Below are 20,372 nucleotides of genomic sequence, written 5' to 3' on the forward strand. Positions count from 1 at the left end.
TTAGAAGAGGCTACACATTCTAATATATTAATTTTATCCTTATACAGTATACTTCAGTATCCAGGGATGAAATGATTGCTGAAAAGCCGAAAATTTTGTTTTCTTGTAGAGGAGATACTCTTTAATATGAAAATATCTTTTTATCAGTAAATGATGAAGTACTTAATTTGCTGGACCTATAATGCTGTCATAAGATGTCCTGGGAAAGTTTTGAACTATTTTTCGGGAGGGTATTTCTATCCTCCCAAGGAATATGCCGTCACCCCACGCCTTTTTAAAAAGTTTCCCTAGTTGCAATGAAAGCATATTTTACAGAATTTAGTTATCCATAATGTAAGAACAGCCACTTGAGTAGCTCTTAATTGAAATTGTATACTGTATCCTTTTCATATACATAGTTTATGTAACATAATCAAAATATGAAATTCATTGCATTTAATTTCTAAAGGTTTTCCTTTTTATTTTTTTATGATTATTATGGAACTTTAACCTAAAAAAAGATCAATCGATTTTAAAAAGTTTGTCTGCCTCTCTCATGTTTTTTTTATATATGTAAAAATAACATGACAGATAGGCAAATTAATGAAATTATTTAGATAAGAAAAAAACTCTAGAACCCCCTCCAAAATCCAGTTGATTTTTCATTGTTACACTACAAATAGAAGTAGTCAATTCATTCTTGTTTTTACGACGAAATACATCTTTATTAATATAAATATAAATTTTTGCTTCTCTGCTAATTGATTTTAAATCTGATCATCCTTGTAGCGCAGCTATTCTATATTTGATTAAAGAAAAAGTGTACTTACATCTGATCATAAGCTCGACTTCTCTACTTTTCGGCGGGTGGTCTTTTGAATTCCCGGCTTGGCAAACAAATTTAGATCCAAGATCGTGTCTCTGAAAAAAAGAATTAAAGTAGATTTTGATTTAAAGAAATGTTTTTCTTCTGAAACTTACATTCTACAAAATTTGGTACCAAAATATAGCATCCTTGCCCTCTAATCTGACCTAAAATTAACAAATACAACAAACTAATAAACAAGGCTTACTTTATTTAGAGATAATTTGCAATAGATTAAATCTAAAATACAAAATCTTACAATTTTGTAAGATGTGTAGGTTGAATATTTGTATCTGTTAAAAATAAATATTTTACTATTTAGGATGTTCATACACATCCGCACAAGTTTTTATATTAAAAATTCCCTATTTATTATAATAAATCAAGATATCTTATTTGTTTGGTATTGGGCCTTCTTTTATGGATATGGTACATGTGGATATGTTGTTTAATTGTATAAGGAATAACACCCACCATTTAAAAAAATAAATGTATGTTAAATATATCTTAGTAATTTTATCCTTCTGCTTTTGAGAATTAATTGAAAACTTATATTTAAGGTTTAAAAATGTCAAGAAGCACTCATTCTTATTATACATGAGCAAATTTTGAATAAAATTGAGATTAAAGCTCCTTGGCATTGTATTAATAAGAAATTATGAGATACAATAAATAAATATAGTACTACTATTTAACTATATCAATGTTACAATAATAGAAAATTTGCAACTAAAGGCCAAATTTTAATAATAAAATAAACATTTGTAAGTTTATACACATAAATATATTGTTACACAGGATATATTATAAAATTATCATTAATTTGTTTAAGGAATAGTTATCAAAATTTGTGACTAATTGTTTGTGTTATCGTTTGTCCCCAATTATCCATTCAATATTATATTTTTGTTTGTCCTCTGATTATTGGGGGCCGGGATATTTCTTTAGAAAAAGCTACAATGAGAACTTGGTTTTTTTTTATTATTAAGTAGTTTATTTAAATTGGAATTTTTCAGCTAGATATATTTACAACTCAATGTCTGTCAGTTAAGATCTCACTATCCGCTGGACAAAATTCTTTTTCTTTGTCCTGGTCAGGTTTTCATCTATTTTTTTTAAACCAAAGATTCCACTACCGGCTCGGGGCGAAGTTTGATTTTTCTTGTTCAAAATGTTCCCTATTTAATAAATTTTAATGATATACATGGGAAAGATTTATAAATCTGCAGGAAATGATTACTTTTAATTTGTAATTGATTGTTATTTCCCTGCTATTAATAAATATTATCCCTGTTACATATTTGTATATTATATGTATCCCCTGTCTGTACTAGAGAAACCAATCACTAAATAGTAGACCCTATTGTATAGCAATGAAATCAATCTTACCAACCAACAAAAAGTATTTGATATTCCTGACTTGCTTTATACTTAGGGTGGGGTTTATACATTCTTGAAAATAATTATATTTATCATAAAATATTATTTTGTACAGTAAATGAGGAGAGGGGGGAGGGGAGAAGAAACCCTTTGCTACATGAACCTTATCAAAGATTAAAACATACAAATTTTGTTCGTTTAGAAGCTATAAAATATTAGTTTATCTTTAACTCTCCTATTATATAAAGTAGTAAGGATTTTTGGTCTGAAGATTCAGATTTTAATAACTAAGAAACCGATTGAGTTCTTTATTTTAAGGAAGCTTTACATAGGTCCAGGGAAGGTTTTGATTTTTTTTATAGTTTACCAAAGCCTTTCCCACCCTCTAATACAACGTCTCTAATTGCTAGGGGCGCAGTCTCTAGTTATTTATAAAGAAACTTAAACTGACATAAGCAATATATTATCATCATCTCAAATCTATTACTTTTATCATGTTTTCTTTGAAATTTGTTGATAAATGTTTTATTTAGGTCAAAAAAGCTAAGCTGGTAGTAAATGTATGATTCTAATGGATATATAAAATATACATGTATCTTTGGTTGTACATTAGTTTCCGTACATTAAATTATCAAATCATCAGCATTCACAAATAGCAAAAAACTTCCCTTTTATTTTCTTATCACCAAAAAAGCCATTTTTATTTGCTATTGTGGCTTCTTAAAAATATAAATTTTCTCCATTTATGATAGGTCCGTACGTCGTTTCACACTTTTCATAATGATTTCTACAAAGGTTGAATCTTGCATTTACGTAATTTTGGATAGTTTAATACGAGATTTTTGACAAACTTCTATATAATGTTAAATTTTAAATGTATCTCTTTTATTGGTAATGTTCGTTTTATGACTGTTCGCATTTATAAATTATGGATGTTGTTATTTTTATTTTAAATATGAACACTGTAAGTGGAATTGAATGCCCACCAAATCTTTGATAGGTATTACATATATAAATATTTATTGTGTATAACTATGAGCATTAAAAAAGGGGGAATCTTTACTAATGTCTATAATGTATGTAACAAGGACGATTACATTCAATGGTATCAACAGTTTCGCATTTGGAGCTCCTGATTTTAAAGAGGGAGGAGGGGGTTGTGTGTGGCAAAACGTAGCTTTAAAGCACCAAACACCATATTTTAAATGTGTTGTCATTTGTCCGAACAATCTTCAAAGTATCAGTGTTTTCACTCGAACCTAGTTCAGGGCCAAAGAACCTGCCCCCTTATTTAAATTTTGAAAATAAACATAATTTTAAGCTCTGTGGGGACTCAAATCATACATTGCTTATCTCTATGGAGTACCAACCTTACACAACTCTTTTGACCTCTAATTAACCTAACCTAACCATAAGAACGATACAAATAAGTTTTTTTTCTGTTTTTCTTTTATTGTGTTAAAATACAGACTAACACATGAAAGTTGTGGAGAAACTTTGCTCTTACCCATAATATAAAGATAACATGGAACTATTTAGCTCACTCTTATTTTTGTAGCAAAGCTACTCTGTATCAAACTTTCTTCGTAGAACGTTTATTTTCCCTTACACCTAAGGAAATAGTTTTATAATTTTCTCGATAAGCAAAATTAATTTTGGCTTGTATTAAAACATTGAATGTGTATTACTTCATAATAAAAAAGAATATACACATAAAAAGTAATCTGTATATTTATATTACTACATGGTGTTCAGACGTTTTTGCTTGTTTTAAACTAAGCAAAACTAAATAAAAAAATAATTTTTATTGAAAAAAAATATTGTCAATTACTTTTATTTGCTAAAGGTATATTCTTTAATTTCAAACATTTTTTCATGTTTTTAGAATTTAGAAATCCATCAATTAATAATAAAAGTTATATGCAATATATGTATAGAGAAGCTACTATAACATAAATGAGTTATTTAGTTTGCGCTTTTAGAGGATTTTCTTAAGCAGTTAGGGAGTTGAATACATTTTTATAGAAGCAGAAATATAATCTATGATTACGGTTTTGATTTAACCCTCTAAAAAACGTAATCTACATAAACATTGATTTCCTATTTAAATTGGCATAATAGTAATGGTATATTCTAGTTATTATTTTTATTTTACATAAAAAAATTTTAATTATAAATAATATTTTATACATTCCTACGATTAACATAATTTAAAAATAGTATGTATGATTTCAATTATGTCGATGTTAAAAGTGTAAACCACCATTCCAGTTTCGCCTCTCTGGAAAGTGGAATGGAACATTTCCAAAATCGTATCGGCATTGATGATATCATCACCTAGAGAGGCAAAATTGTAATGGTAGATTATAAAAATCATGTCGGCGTTGATGATATCACCACCAAGAGAGGGGAAAGTAGAATGGTAGATTACGTTTTAGAGGGTCAAAACCGTAATCATAGATTATATTTTTGCTTCTATAAAAATGGATTCAACTTCAACTGTTAAACATTTAGGAGATTTTCGCCTTTTTTAAGAAATACTCCTAAGGGTAGCCCCATCAATTGTAAGATAGAGAGATGAGAGGAAGGGATAGTAAACAACAAGACAGAACCCATACAGGGATAAACAGATAGGTTACAGGAAGAAACGAAATTACTCACAAGCCTTAAACGTAGGTCATTTGATTTTTAGAATAAAATTGTGTAAATCTTCTATATAATTCATTTCCATAATCCGTTGTAAGAATCACAACAAATGACAAAAACTAGGTTTTAGATAGTTTCAAAAATAAAAACACTTTGGTTATTACACATTAATTTTTTTCTTTAGAACAAGTTTTTGGACTTTTTTCCCGTGTATATATCTCACGGAAGGGCTAGTAAATAAGAATAATATTCATTATAATACACATATTCATCCACATACACAAAATATCTCATCTACAAAACTACATATATAGATTCTATAGTAATTTTAAGCATGTTAGAATCGTGCTGTCGGTTTTAAACCTTGTATAATGATTACTGCAATTTTCATAAGTGAGCCAACAGAAACTTATTTTTGTTTTTCGAATGAAAAAAGCATGCTATTTTCATCTAAGGTGGGTTATCCTAACACCTTCTTACTTTAACAAGAGAAATAGCTTAAAACCACCCCAAGATATTTATAAAACTTCATGAAAAGAGCAACATTAATTTCGAATATCTTTAGCTATAGGTAAAATATTTACCCTAATAGAGATGCTACGAGGCTGAAAACTTTTGTATAGTATAAAATAATTAGATACCCCATATGTTTGTATTGAACTGTAATTATATCATTAATTAATTAATCTCTAATTATTTATTTTTTTTACAACATACCATCACATTATTATTTATAGATAATTCTTTTTATCAGACTAGCGGTTACGCCCCTAGAGGCCTCTAGGTGCAATTTAGGTTGCGGATAGAGATAATCTCTAAATTTTCATTTTAAGTTTAAAAGAAAACAAGGATGACAACATCCATAAGTAGCGAAGCACAAAAAATCGTGGATGAGAATAAGTACAAGTAGATTAAAAGTATATTTAATAAAATCAAGAATTATTCATTAGAAAAATAAACACGAAACCTTGTTTTATTTTGTATGATAACGACGGTTAAAGTAAATTACATACTAGATGCGCCTAACAATGGAAAAAAATATTTTGATACTGTCATCGCAAAAAAGTTTGAAAATCGGACCAAAGATATGGGGAAATATGTAAAACATATAAAAATAGCCAAAAACCTGCTAAAAGGCAGTCTGACTGCCATTGTTTCTACTAAGATTCTCAAAGCACCAGGAAATTTAATTTCATAATCTAGAACTTAAAAAATTTTGAAAATCGGACCATAAACACCAAAGATGACGGACTGACGGACATTCAAAGTGAATTATAGAGTAGCTTCGCTACTAATGACAGACTGACGGACATACAAAGTGAATTATTGAGTAGCTTCGCTGCAAAAATATATTTTAGGAGGGGTAATTTTTTGGGGGAGGGGGAGACACCCTCACTGTAAGGAGAACCAAATCTATTCAGCGGTTAGTGAGATCCTTTGCTACTGATAAAAAAAGCTTACTACTTTATATAATAGAATAATAATGAACTTTCTTTGTAGTAGTAGTCAAAACGCTGTCCGTTTGTCCACCCGTCTCATAGTTTGGAAGAAAAAGATATTGTCATCATTATTGTTTGTTTCTGGAATTATAAAGAACCAGAAATGATATTTGTTAAAAAAATGAAGACATTTTAGTGCTAGTTATAATAAGTGTAAATAATATTCTTATTTTTTCAAGTCCGCCACTAAATCATATATATTAGCATAAATGTCATAAACACTTATATTACATATTTCTTGTACCACTTTTTATTTTGCACAATAATAATTTATACTTATTGTTATATCTTTATAAAAAAAAGCTACTCTATCATTCCAGGTGTCAGTCTTTTGGAAGATTTACTAAGAATTTGATGACAGAAATTTTCATTGTACCTAATTTTTATAATAATCATCGTTAAAAGGTCAAATCAACAAAGAAATTATATTCATATCATATTACAAATAAAGTCTAAAAAAGGCTAAAATGGCATAATTTCCAAAATATCTCACAATAATATTTAAAAAATAAAATCGAAAAAAGGTAATGATAATACGTTTTTCTATGAACAAAAGTAAAAATGCAATAACCTTCTTTCATTGAAAAATGCCAAATTCGTACTAAATGACTCAGTTATTTTCTTTCATATTTTAATACACTTTGTTCCATTTATAAAAAGTAGTTTGATATAGAATTCAAAAATAGATTTTTAAAATATTACTAACTTTTGTTTCTAAAAAGTATAATTTATTCTACCTATTAACAATGAAGCATTTCTTATAGTTCTTAGAATGAAATTACAAAAAGTGCTAATAAATCAGGGACGTCCACGATTTTTATTTTCAGGGGGTAAAATGAGGAGTTCTTAAAGGCTTGAGTGGGGTAATCTAATGTTGTTTTTAATAGTTTTGAAGTGGTTGAAATAAGGGGTTTCAAATTTTAAGGGGCGTAAACATACCTTTACCCTTTGGACGTTTGTGTGATAAATATGAAAAATTTTCAGCAAAAACAACATAAACATCATTTTTGAAAATGAATAATAATTTGTATAGGGAAAAATTATGGACTTCTTAAACATTTTTGCCATAATCTACTTTCTTTTATTCTCAAAAATACACTCCTTTATAAGCATAGCCTTTTTACAATCAATAATATATTGTGTTTAGCTATACTGGGTAAAATTTCTAGGTTATAGGAAATATACAAGGGAGAAAACTAAAATAAAATAGACAATAGCCTGCTTATAGATTCCAGGTTGTAACATACATAGAAACTCTATAGTATAAATAGATAGCGTAGATATTAATGCATAACAATCGTTAAACAGTAAATGCGTTATTTCATAATAGTAACAGACCCTAATTATACACAAGCTGCTCTCATTAAATATTTTTTTTACATTTGCTATTTTCTTCGTATAGTTCGAAAAAAAATAGATTAAATATTTTTTTTGTATCATTCGCTAGTTATCAAGTTATCAACATCGCTATCCTTGTTTCTCTATTGTTATGATATTGTATAAAAAGTTTTGAAAGTGTATATTTCAGCATTTAGTATTAAGCCGCGGAGGATTAAAGGATTTTTTTTCAGGGAGAGGTAACCTGTCAAAATTGGATGCATTGAATAAAAATATATAATTTCAATGGTTTATTTCATCAAAATGAAATTGGTTATAGTTATCGAAAATATTATACTTTTTGATAATCTTGAGTGTGTTTTAAGTACAAAATAATATTGGCCCTGACCTATATTTTCGACTTTCTAATATTTTGATATAGAAAAGATTGACAGGGTAAGTAGGCAGGAAATATGGGTAGGTTAGTAGATGCGAAATAGCCAGAAGGAAGTAGATGCTAAAACAATTGCATACAATTGGAAGCTTTACAAAGTGTCTCGTAAAATCATCCATTTGACGTCATAAAAAAAGGGATCAGAGGAGAAGTGGTAAAGAAAACCCTTAAAAACAGATGGATAATACCTCATTTATATGATGTGACATAACTGATTTTTTAAAACACTTTGTAAAGCTGGAATAAACAGAACTTACATTTTTATATTTCATAGCCTGTAACTGGTTTTATTTTCTTGGAAAAGAAACTTAGACTAACCATGAAGAAAATAAATTTTGTAATATCAAAGGCTTTGCTAGGGTCAAGCTGCATATAATTACAAAAAATCTGTATTAGATATTCAAATCTATTTAAAACATAAAGAATACAATTATTTTTTCCAAAAATTAAGGATATATAGTAACAGTTCTTACTAGAAAAGTAGATTATAACATATTATAAAAATGGTATACCCAATTATTACACACAAATATTAGGTAATACCTAATTATGAAAACCCAGACAAGCAGACAGTCAAACAGAAACACAGACAGACAAACTGACAGACAGATAAATTACTGTTGAGGTGTAAATAGGATAAATTATTATTGTCTCGGCATTTCCTCATTATTGAGTTGAGAATGATACAACATTAGCTAGGTATAATATCGAGATTTATTCTTTTTGCTTGCTTAACATCTCTATAAGAGTTCTTTTTCTTTCTGACTTATTTTTTTAATTTTTAATTTTTGAGATTTCTGACAATTCATAGGGCAAATTCTTCTAAAAATATTAATCATTTTTATTAATAAATAATTCTTTATGTTTCTAAAATAATGCAAATATTACTAATGAAACTACAATACCTAATGCTGGATAACAAATAATATCACAATAACCTACAAAATTATTGACCTTCATGATCATTTACCTCTGTTTTATATCAAACTTTTTTCCTTATAGGATCATGATATCAATTTTATGTATATTATTCTTAAAAAAATAATTTAATGCAGTTTTAATGACATATTAATGACTGATAAGATTTAAACAATCCATGTTTTAATTTTGAAATCTGTCATTTTTCTTAGCTTCCTTGGATGTGAAAAAATACAGAAAAAAACCTTTGTTATACATAAACAGTATATTAAAAAGTCTAAATTAGATTTTCCTATTATTTTGTTCAGCACGTGAAAAAGTTATTTAAAATTCCATGTGTCTGGGGTGTATGTACATTGTACGTATTGTTAATCTGTAGTAAATGTAAAGTTTAAATTTTGTGTATCCAGTCTCTGAGTAATAAAATTCCTGCCACATACTTGGAATAAAATTTTCTTCTTAATAGAAAAATAGTTTCACTTTATTAACTTCCTTTTTATGCGGTGTCTACACTAGTAGGTTAATTTAAGTGATTTTCAATGTAGCCCAGCTATTCTTTTTTAAGACTTAGTTTTTTAATCAAGTATAACTAAAGACTTTGCAAAAATAAGCAAAGTTAAACTGGTAATATACAACTAAATATAAATGAAAATAAATAAAAAAATTAATTAGATGAAAGAAATCATTTAAAGAGGTTTGCTTTATAACAAAAGTTTTTAGTAGTTATTCATAGTAATTCAACAAATGTATTTCCTTAGGACAGACAGAGGCTGCAATACTAGAAGTTATACATTTAATTCTTTTGTAAGTCTTTAATTTTAGAATGTGCATTATAATCTTATAAAAATAAACATTTGGATTACCATGTAATTAAAACTAAGGTTAGAAAATATTTAAAGTAGAAAAAAGGTAATTACATTATAGATTATTAAAGTATGACTTAATTACATTATTCATAAAGGGAATATGAATATTTGGTCTAAAAAGAAAACATAACTGTACGTAGTTTATGTTAACTAATGTAGCCCTATTTCTATAGTCAAGGACAAAATAAATCTATGAGATTAGTTTTATTTTACTAACAGTGACAACATTGTCTCTGGATATCTTATAGGGTTCAATCGATTTATAATTACTTGGATGTTGCACCAGATTTTTATAAACTCTAATAAAGTAATACTCCCAGCCAGGGGTGTCCAAGCTTTTTTTTGGGGGGGGAGGGGGGGGGTAAAATGGCGCGCGAAGCGCGCCGCGAATTTTTTTTACCCCCCCCAAAATTTTTACCCCGGGGGTAAAATTTGCTTGGGGGGGGGGGTTAATTACCCCCCCTGAAATCTGTTGGCAGGGGTAAAATTTGTTTACTTTGGGGGGGGTAATTTAAATTTTTTTAAAAATTTAGTATTAAAAATGCGCGCGAAGCGCGCAAAAATGTTTTATATGTTGTATTTACCCCCCCCAAATTATTTGGGGGGGGGGTAAATACCCCCTCTTAAATGGTTGGGGGTGCCGTAAATACCCCCCCCCCCAAAATAAAAAATCTCTAACATAAAACATTTTACATACCCCCTCCTAAATGGTTGGGGGTAAATTTTAAATGGGGGGGGGGGTAATATGAAAAAATTTTTGGGGGTGCCGTCGGCAACCCCAAATTCGTTTGGGGGGGGTAATCGCCCCATTACCCCCCCCCCTTGGACGTCTATGCTCCCAGCTGGTTAAAATAACAAAACCTCTTCTAACCAGCCCCTCTGGTTGTAAAATTGTTTAAGGCCACTAGACACACCCAAGTGTGCAGAACAAAGATAATGAGCTAATCTGTATGAGTACCAGATATTGTAAAGCTTGGAAAAGATAGGAGAGATGGTTGTAATAGAATTTTCTAAGTCTAACTGTCCAGAAATGTGTCTCTCATGAATACATATTCCAGATATTGTAAGCAGCTATGTGTTATGTTCAATTTCCTCTAGAATTTTACAACTTATGGGAATAATATTCCAAAATTTCAAGTTGTCAACATTTTTATTACCTTTTTGCCTTGAAAAATATCATGTTTAGGAAAATTAAGTTTAGGATTACCAAAGTAATGAAATTTCCATCCCCTTGAATATGAAATTAAGGACAAATTGTTGGGAGACAGCAGGATATTCTGAGTGTCCATCTGGGACTCATTATGTAAAGAGTAGGCAAAATAAGCAGAGACTGTATATTTAATACAATTTCCTCTAATTTCTACACATAACCAAGATTTCCTAAGTAATACAGTTTTATTTAAATAATATTGTATTCACATAACAACTGATTAGAGCGTAATTGTATTGATACTTATCATATTATATATATGAGATTATACTTTATTTATATTTATACTTAAAAATTGAAAGCATAAACCTGTTTACTTTTGCGAATGAAAAGTAAAAGGAAAAGTAAGCTAAAATGAGTTTATTCAAGAAGAATGTTTTCAGAATAAACATCAGAATGAATAGTGTGTCCTAGAGAAAACTATGTTTTATCGCTTTGTGAGATAACCAAAAGGAATAAATTGAAAATAATTATCAATTTTCATTATATTGAAAATACATCATTTGCAAAAAATTTTTATTTCTAAAATGCATAACTAGTGATAGATGAATGACAGGAAATAAACCTGTTATGGAAATTATTACATATGCAATAATAAAATATATATGGGGTATGTTTTTAGAGACAAAAGGGCCTCCTAATGTTCTTTTCCATTTGTCCATTTGTTCTTACAGATCCGAAAAAGAGAAAGTTTGGAAACACCTCATAGAGTATTTTTGTGATATTCAATTATCAAAACAATTTTTATATTGATGTTTAGGTGGACAAATGTTGCATGCAAGAGTAGAGATTTATACATTTTTTCATCATATAAAAGGTCATAGAGTATTATTTTTGCTAAACATAATATAACAGACTGTATTGAATTTTATGAACTATGCTAGACATGGTAATGTTCATTTTATGGTTCCTTATACTTAAATTTAAAACTGTTAAAACAATTTTGTTCCAGGCAATTTGTAAAATGTTACCTGCATGGGTAGGCCTTTTCAAATGCAAAACTTTATGATGGAATGAATTTTACACTTATATATATTTTACTTCAGCTTAAAGTGAGAAGCAGGAAAATTGTGAGGAGTTAAAATTCACAAGAAGAAGAATTTCAATAATCCATTTTAGCTTGTATTATGAGATACTTACTTTTAACAACTTGTGAAAGTGAATTGCAATTGTTAAACATACGTTTTTTTACTCTTATTGATTACATTTGACATTAGAAGGGCTTCAAATCAACATTTGGGATAAAAATTTATATCTAACATCTCTTTGTTTAAGAAAATTTCTTTAACATCAAGAAGAACTGAATGAACCGTTAGATAATATAATTAATTCAAGAAAAGTAATTTTTATCCAAACAAACCTTCTTATATCAACTTCAAAGGATACATCTTCTACTTTGTTTTCAATGTTTTGCAGTGTACTCTATTTATTTTATGGTGTGCCAGTTTTGAAAAATATGTCAATATGCCAGACCATCCTGATCTGATTTTACATCAAAACACACACACACACACACACACATAAACACGAAACAGTACAGATATGCGCATGTACTATTTAGCACATACAGATAGAAAACCATTTACATTAGATAAACCATAACCCTGATGAAATAACAATTGTTTCCATATTTTCATGCAATAATAGAATAAGATATTAATCTTGACATCTTTAATTATGTCCTAATTTTAACCCTGAACTTCTATACAAAAACTGGATGTAATATATCATTTGCTAAGAAGATTTTTCCTTTTAAAGTTGTTTATTTATGGTAACAATTATATGTAGATTAGTATCTCTAAACAGATGTACTGAAAAATCCGACACACAAATGCAAACTCTCACTTTTGAGGTTTGACAATCTCTTTCATCATAAATTATTGGATCATCTAACATTACACAATTTTAGGCCAAAACCATTGAAATGGCAAAACTAGACCAAGTATAACCAAGAATTAATAATATTGAAATTTTTTCCTGTAAATAAATTTTCCATTTCCCCACAACTAAGGAAAAGAGAGTTCAAAAATGGCAGAACTACATATTACTATTAGACTAGGTGATTAAACCTCAATGTGTACTTTGTAAACTTAAATCTAATTGCTGCAGAACTTAGCTGAATAACTTTAAGTTATATAACACTTAATTAGGATAAACTACATTATGATTCAACATTAATATTAAGAGCATCAAATTAATTTTGACCTTGATGTTGTTAAATTTAATTCTCTAATATGGATTTGGTCATGCTAAGGTCAGCTTTTAGTGCTCCTATGTTTATGAAAATTATTATCACATAGTTAGTAAAGTATCAAGCTATTTACAATTGATCACTATTACAAAGTACAAATTCAAATGTTCTTTTGTTCGTTTAAAGCAATGGATCTCTAAAAATATTTGCTGGCTTATGTTTTCAAGAAATCTTTGTATGTTGGGGGGGGGGGGGGGAATATTGGGGGTTTAAGTTTAATAATTATGCATACCTTCACCATAAATAAGATTAATAATAAATAAGAACAATATGACACAAACAGTATAAGTAGTAAAACAAAGATAGTTATATACATGACAAGTCATTAATATGTGTAGAACAGTAGAACATTTACATGTAGGGATTATCAGGACATGGGATATCTTAGTTTTACATGGAACACTACTTAGCTTACATTATTAACCTTCCTGTATGTGTAATATGTACATCCTTTCCATATTAAATCTTAATACAGAAGAGTGAGGATGTCTTTTAATCAAATGTGCCTAAATATCTTACTAACCAATAACTATAGGGATAATATATTTGTTTGCTAGTAACTTTATTGTTACAATAATATAAAGACAGACAGACAGTATAACAAATATGTGTAAGTGGGCATATACAAAATACACATAAGTATAATACATATACATAAAGAATATTTTGTTGTTATAATAAAAGCCAGCCAAGTAGATAAATAAGATAATCTTGTCTTTGTTGGGATTTAAATACAATAATAACACTTAGATTTAGATAGTTTATAAAACTTGTGTTTAAAATAGATTTATTTAAATCCATGATTTTAAATTTCCTATGTCTTTTACAACTAAGTATTCTTTTTAAATATGAATAATTATTAATTATGAATTACGCTGTTAGACTAAGCCAAACGATTTTAGTGAAATCTGAGTTTTTAATATTTTATTATCTTGAGATGTTTGTCATAATTTTTGGAAAATGTCATTCTTGTAGTTCTTTTCTTATATTATTCTGTAAAGGCCTCTTCCTGGTAAATATTGTTATTCTAACTGATGAAAAATATTCCATATACATCTTGTGATACAGATATAAGATATAGATTGTACATCTTTTCCATCTTGTGAAAGATCATAGATAATGCTATACAAGTGTATAAAAATAAATCTTACTTTGACTTTGGGTAAAAATATCTCTGACTAGGAGCACTATAAGTTTTATAAGAATGTTAAGTTTTTGAATATAAACTTTATAATACTTACAGTATCAGTGTAAGATATAGAAAATTGATCAGTAATTGGATGTATTCAGATTTGTTAATCTATTTTAACCAAAATTAAGACATGGAGTTTGTGTTATTATCTAACCACTGATGTTTGACAGTAATCCGTTTTCAGAGAGGGTAGAGATAAAGATGGTTAAATTATTTAACAAACTCTTATTATTTTAAAATTTACCCACTCCCAAGAATAATATACAAATAAATATGTTTTATAATATAATTCATTATCCTATCCCTGGATCCTAGCATACCCTTTAGTCTTGACCTGTCAAGTTTGTTATTATGTTATGATAAATATCAATGGTGTACTCTTAAGACAGCCAATAAAGCACAAAGTCTCATCTATTATCTGGAAACCAAGCTTATTATATAAAGACAATATGCTAAATACCCAATTATCTTGAAGTAAAAAAAAATATTAATTAGCTAAAAAATAGCTCATGCTTCACTAGATTAAGTTCTGCTTTGTTTAAAAATTACCTTTGAAGTATTTATAAAGGAAAATTCATTTTTTTATAAACATATTTTAAAATAAAATGGTAGTGGCTAAAATATTTTCCAAACGGTTAATTATTTAAAAAAATTATTTTGTTTTACAAAAGCACTACTACCAATATTTTGTTTTGTTTACTAATTAGATGAGAAAAGTGTTAACATAATTATTCAATAATTTAGTTAGAGCATTACACCTCACAGTATGAGAAAAGAATATATATAAATAAACAAGGATGACAATCATAAGTAGCGAATCTAAAGAATTATGAATGGACATATGGTAAAACATAAAAATAAACATTAAACTTGATAAAATAAATAACAAAAGCAGACCGACAGAGAAAGTAACTGTTTTTTTTATGGGTATATTATAAAATGTTTGATGTTAGGAATATGAAAGCTTTCAATGACATATCAACCTTCTCAATTTGGGACATAGTCAGTAAGGAAATCATGAAAATCAAGCGACAAATTAATAGAAACAATTTTACAGCTAAAATAGCCGGCATATAAATAGTGACAAGGACATTGATTAAAGAAACTTGTTTGTTAAGAATGCTTATTCCGCAATTCTTTTACAAGTTTTCCTTCTAGCTTTTGTTGAAAATACAAGAGAGCGAACAAATTACTAAAGACATATTTTAAGAGAAAAAGGAGAAACAAATTTTATAGAAAAGGACAGTTAGGGGATGGGAATAGAAATACAATTCCAGTGTTCATAAAGTAGCGCAACTATATCAGCATACAGAAATTTTAAAAGAAAGGTACTTTTAAGCTAATTTTTCAATAAGCTACAATACAGAATGATAGCTTATTTCTTTGTTTAACCTTGTATATTTCTAGTGCAGGTTTTAGACTATTTTTATTAAAAGGTTCAGTAAATGAACTAAAGTTAAAGTTTTCTAATTTGGTAAATATTTTTGGTTGTTTCCCTTGACTGTATCTACAGGAAGTAGGAGAATAAAATGGAATGCACTATTTGCTTCTTTTGTTAACATTTACACTTGTAAGCAGTTTTTTATTCGGATAAAATGGAGTTTTGCAAATAAATAAGCTTTTTTTGTTAACAAGTAAGGATTCATATAAAATATATTAAAATAAAAAAATTAATTATTTTAATTCACTAACTTTATTGTTTAATTCCTTATACACAGCTGCTATTGTTTTTAATCAGAAACAATATATAATCAATTTTACAGTTTTTATACAGTTTGCTTCTAAAAATTTAATATGAAGATTCTTTAGTATCTATCTGTGCTCTGCAAAATATTTTGCCTATCTATCTATTTGATAAATTGATATATTAATCAAGTATCTTTTTACTGAATTTTGACAAAGAAATTACTTTTCTGTAATGATAATGAAATTTTTTTTATATTTTATTATGTATTTAAAAAGAGCATATTCCTCCATATTTTTCTATATTCAGAATAACATAAGGGTTTCTAATCATTTCCGCTAAATATCTAAAACGCCATTTACAGTACAACTAACATTAAAATTATGATGAAATGGACAAAAAGGTGGGCTTCACCAAAAATAAATTTGATTTTAAAAATTTGAAATTGTTTCTTTTTAAAATTATTCGCTATTTCGAGATTGATGTTTGTAATTTTTCTTGACTGTTTGAATTTTGGCTTTTTAGATTTTGGTGGTTCTATTAAATTTTTGTGTGAGGAAGTGATGGCACATATAATATAGGAAATGACGAGAGAGTTTAGTAGGGCTATTAGTTTTTACATCGTCATAAAGTTTTATACATTTTCTTTTAAACCTTCAAATTTTAAGGCTTTAAAGTAAAATTACCCTGTTCAGTTAAACGTGTAAGTCTTATATATGACATACATAAGTTAGTGCCTTTATTCATAATTTTTAATACTTAAATTTAAAGTGATAAAAATGACTCGGCAGCAGAGCTAAAGCCTTTCAGGAAAATTAGTATTTTCATCTATCAACATGAGCTGGATGTAAAAACCTGTTCGTATTCCGTCATTCTATATAAATGGTTTATCTAAATTGGAGGCTTATATGCAGCTTTCGAATCTTGGATTGATTTATAATAGACATATCATATAATTCACATGACCGCATAATTTTCCCAATATTGTTAGAAAATTCTACAAAAATAATTCCCTAAAGTGACATTATTTAACATAATTTGTTCTCATTGAAACATTAAAAATGAATTATGGGTTATGTATGCTGTGCTCAGTCTAGAAATTAGGCTTTAAACATTTTTTTAAGCGAAGCATTTCTTTATTACATTTAACTTAAAATATACTATTAAGGTTAGCTGATGCGGTAGCGGCACATATACCGCCAATCTAAATCCGTACATACGGAGGACCTGATTAGGTACAGCTTTGGATATCTAAGTGATTTTGAAAATTGTATAACATAGATTTTTCTGCAGATTACTTGAAGCTGACATACGGGTGCCGAGCCCGCCCTCACTATATGCAAGTATGATCCTAATTAAAATATGAATATCTAAATGAAAGTTGTTATCTTTGTTGAGAATACAAAATATATTTTTGAACTCTTTTCTGTATTTTAATTATGTCATTGATCATAAAAAATGCAATAATTTAAAACAAGCAAAATATAAACAATCTATAATACAAAGTGGCTTGATGTCTGTCCGTCCGTCCGTCTGTCCCTTAAGATCTCGGTAACCACAGAACCGATTGGATAGTACTCTTCAGGGTATATATCTACTGGTCCTGTGGTTATTTCAAGCTATTTTTTGAGGGAGTGGGACACCCCGAACTCCATAAAAAATCTCCCCCAATTTTTTTTAGGAAGGTAATTAAAACTTTGGTGATCGCAACACCACTCTTTTTTTTAAATTACCGCTTGGGACAAAGCTCTAGATGCTAGGGACGAAGCCACTAGTAAATATTATATAGTCAAGGAGTTATTATAAGTTATTAAAGATATTTAGAAGAAAATCTTCTTATACTGACTTTTCTTTTAATCTTAGTTGATTTATGACACACATTTAGGAATCTCAAAATAACCATATATAATATTTTATATGTCTCTCTTCACCCCTATTATATTGTATCTAATAACTATGGACATATTGATGGGAAGCAATGACTATTTATCTTGTTCTTACTTTATTGTTCAAATTTCAACATTACAGAATTACTGCAATTAAAAGATTACATTTACAATTTTCTTAATTTGATGTTTTTTGTTTAATTTTCTATTTATTACTATTAATTTTTAAGTTGTTTTTCATTGTTAAATCTACTAAATATTCCCCAATTTCTTTCTCTGGTATAAAAAGCTTGTAATATAATGTAAAATGGTTGCAATTAAACCACTGTTTGCTTAATGTGAAACTTTTTATGCTAATTAAAATTATGATATTCATATTTGGAGTATCTTTGTCATACAACCAAAATTCAAACTAAATATCTAGCGCGAATTATAGCGTGCCTACTTGTTGTCAGTTGGATGTCGGATTCGGATCAGGACCACACCGTGAAATAATGTCTATAGAGGGAAAGACTTGGCTCACAAACAGCAGCAATGCATTTTCATTCATAATCAGATTTTACAGATAAAAGTCGTACAGTTAAATTATTGGTTGTTGAATGTTACTTAAACTTAAAGAGCATCACTTGCAGATACAATGAACGATGCCTTATAGGTCCCATGGACGTTAACTTGAAGTCAAAAGAGGACCTTACGACCTTATTAACTGATTATTTCAGCAATAAGCTGCTTCCTTAAATAATAAGTAGTTATGTCATATTTAACAAATCTAAAGATTTGATGTCATATTTTTTCTTGTTTGCTATTTTTAAATGAACATTCATATTTAATTCATAATGTAAATAGGCTAAATGGATAATGAAAACATACAACAAAATACTACATATATAATGTATGTAGCTTTTATTTGAATATGTTTAAATAGTGTATTATTATATCTAAATTGCCTTATCAATCACATAAACCGACAAAATGTTTAATATACATATATAATGATACATAATTTTATATACAAGAAGTAAATACAAAAATATATACTGCAGTTTACCAAATCTTACCTTTATATTGTTGTAGCTCAGCTCATTTGTAGTCAATTCTCCTTGTTTCTAAAAAAAAGTAATTATAATTAAAATGTACCAACACTAAGCTTGTAATATTTTTAATGGAAAAAATCTTAAAGTTATAAAAGTAAAAAAAGCTTTAATGATTGCTTCGTTAGACATTTTTAAATGAATGGACCTTTATAAAGAATATTTTTAAAACCTATATATACCCATATGTACAGAAATTTTACAGAACAAAGTCAGACCGAAAATTTGCTTGTCATCACTTGGTCATACCCAGGATATACAGAGCTGCGCTGCCTTATTTTAAATAGAAAATGATAAAAGAAAAATAATTTTATAGGAATATGGTTAGAGTATATGTAGATAGTATTCACAGGAATAACAGTTTAAAAATCTTAGAAATTAAATTTTCTCGTATTCATTCGAATCCGGTGGATAGGAAACGGTTCTCATCCATACGAAAAAACTATGTTAGCCCGTGCCTTCGGCACCACGGGGCTAAAAAACTGGTTTTAATCTTATGATTGTACATTCTATATCCGCGGAAAGCCGTTTATAATACGATGAAAGAAATAACTATTAAATTTGTAGAATCTAATTTAATGTCATTCAATTAATTAATTTGATTAAAAGAAGCCAAGTTTTAAATTTTCTTTTATGTTTGAAGAAAGTGTTAATTTGCAGTCACTTTATATTCTACTCCTCTTTATATATTTTTAAAAGCGAAGCTTTTCTATAATTATTAAAAGCGAAGCTTTTCTATAATTATTAAAAGCGAAGCTTTTCTATCATTAGGGTCGGACCGTCCGTCCGTCCGACTGTCCGAGATAGTTAGCTTTTATTCGTTAATTTAGGCATGTTAAAATTGTCCTATCGATTTCAAACTTTGCATGGTGATTCCTGTAGTAGTTAGGTACGATTTAGAAAGCGAAGCAACTCTATATCGTTACCAGAATATCCGTACGTCCATTTTAAACATGTTGACTCCTATTACAATAAGGTACAATATTATGAGCAAAGCATCTCTATAATCAAGTATTAAAAATGTCAGTATGTCCTTAAACAGAATTCTGTATTTAAGAAGTTTTGCAACAAATTTACGTATAATTTTGTATATTTTCATATTTTGTATATTCAGTTCTGACAGTCAACAAAAGT

General features: G+C 28.3%; 1 protein-coding gene across 1 annotated transcript in view; it reads right to left on the reverse strand.

The window, feature by feature from the left end:
- LOC145331793 (neural cell adhesion molecule 1-like) overlaps window positions 1-20,372 on the reverse strand; it is a 200,062-nt gene that overhangs the window by 115,226 nt on the left and 64,464 nt on the right. The window contains exons 9-10 of the mRNA XM_080176634.1: window positions 19,206-19,253; window positions 810-900 (exon numbers count right to left, since the gene is read on the reverse strand). Of these exons, the coding sequence (XP_080032760.1) occupies window positions 810-900; window positions 19,206-19,253 (139 nt within the window). The remainder of the gene's footprint in view (window positions 1-809; window positions 901-19,205; window positions 19,254-20,372) is intronic.

This window comes from Acartia tonsa, chromosome 11 (genome assembly GCF_053477335.1).
Source record: "Acartia tonsa isolate MP-2025a chromosome 11, ASM5347733v1, whole genome shotgun sequence".
Taxonomy (NCBI): Eukaryota; Metazoa; Arthropoda; class Copepoda; order Calanoida; family Acartiidae; genus Acartia; species Acartia tonsa.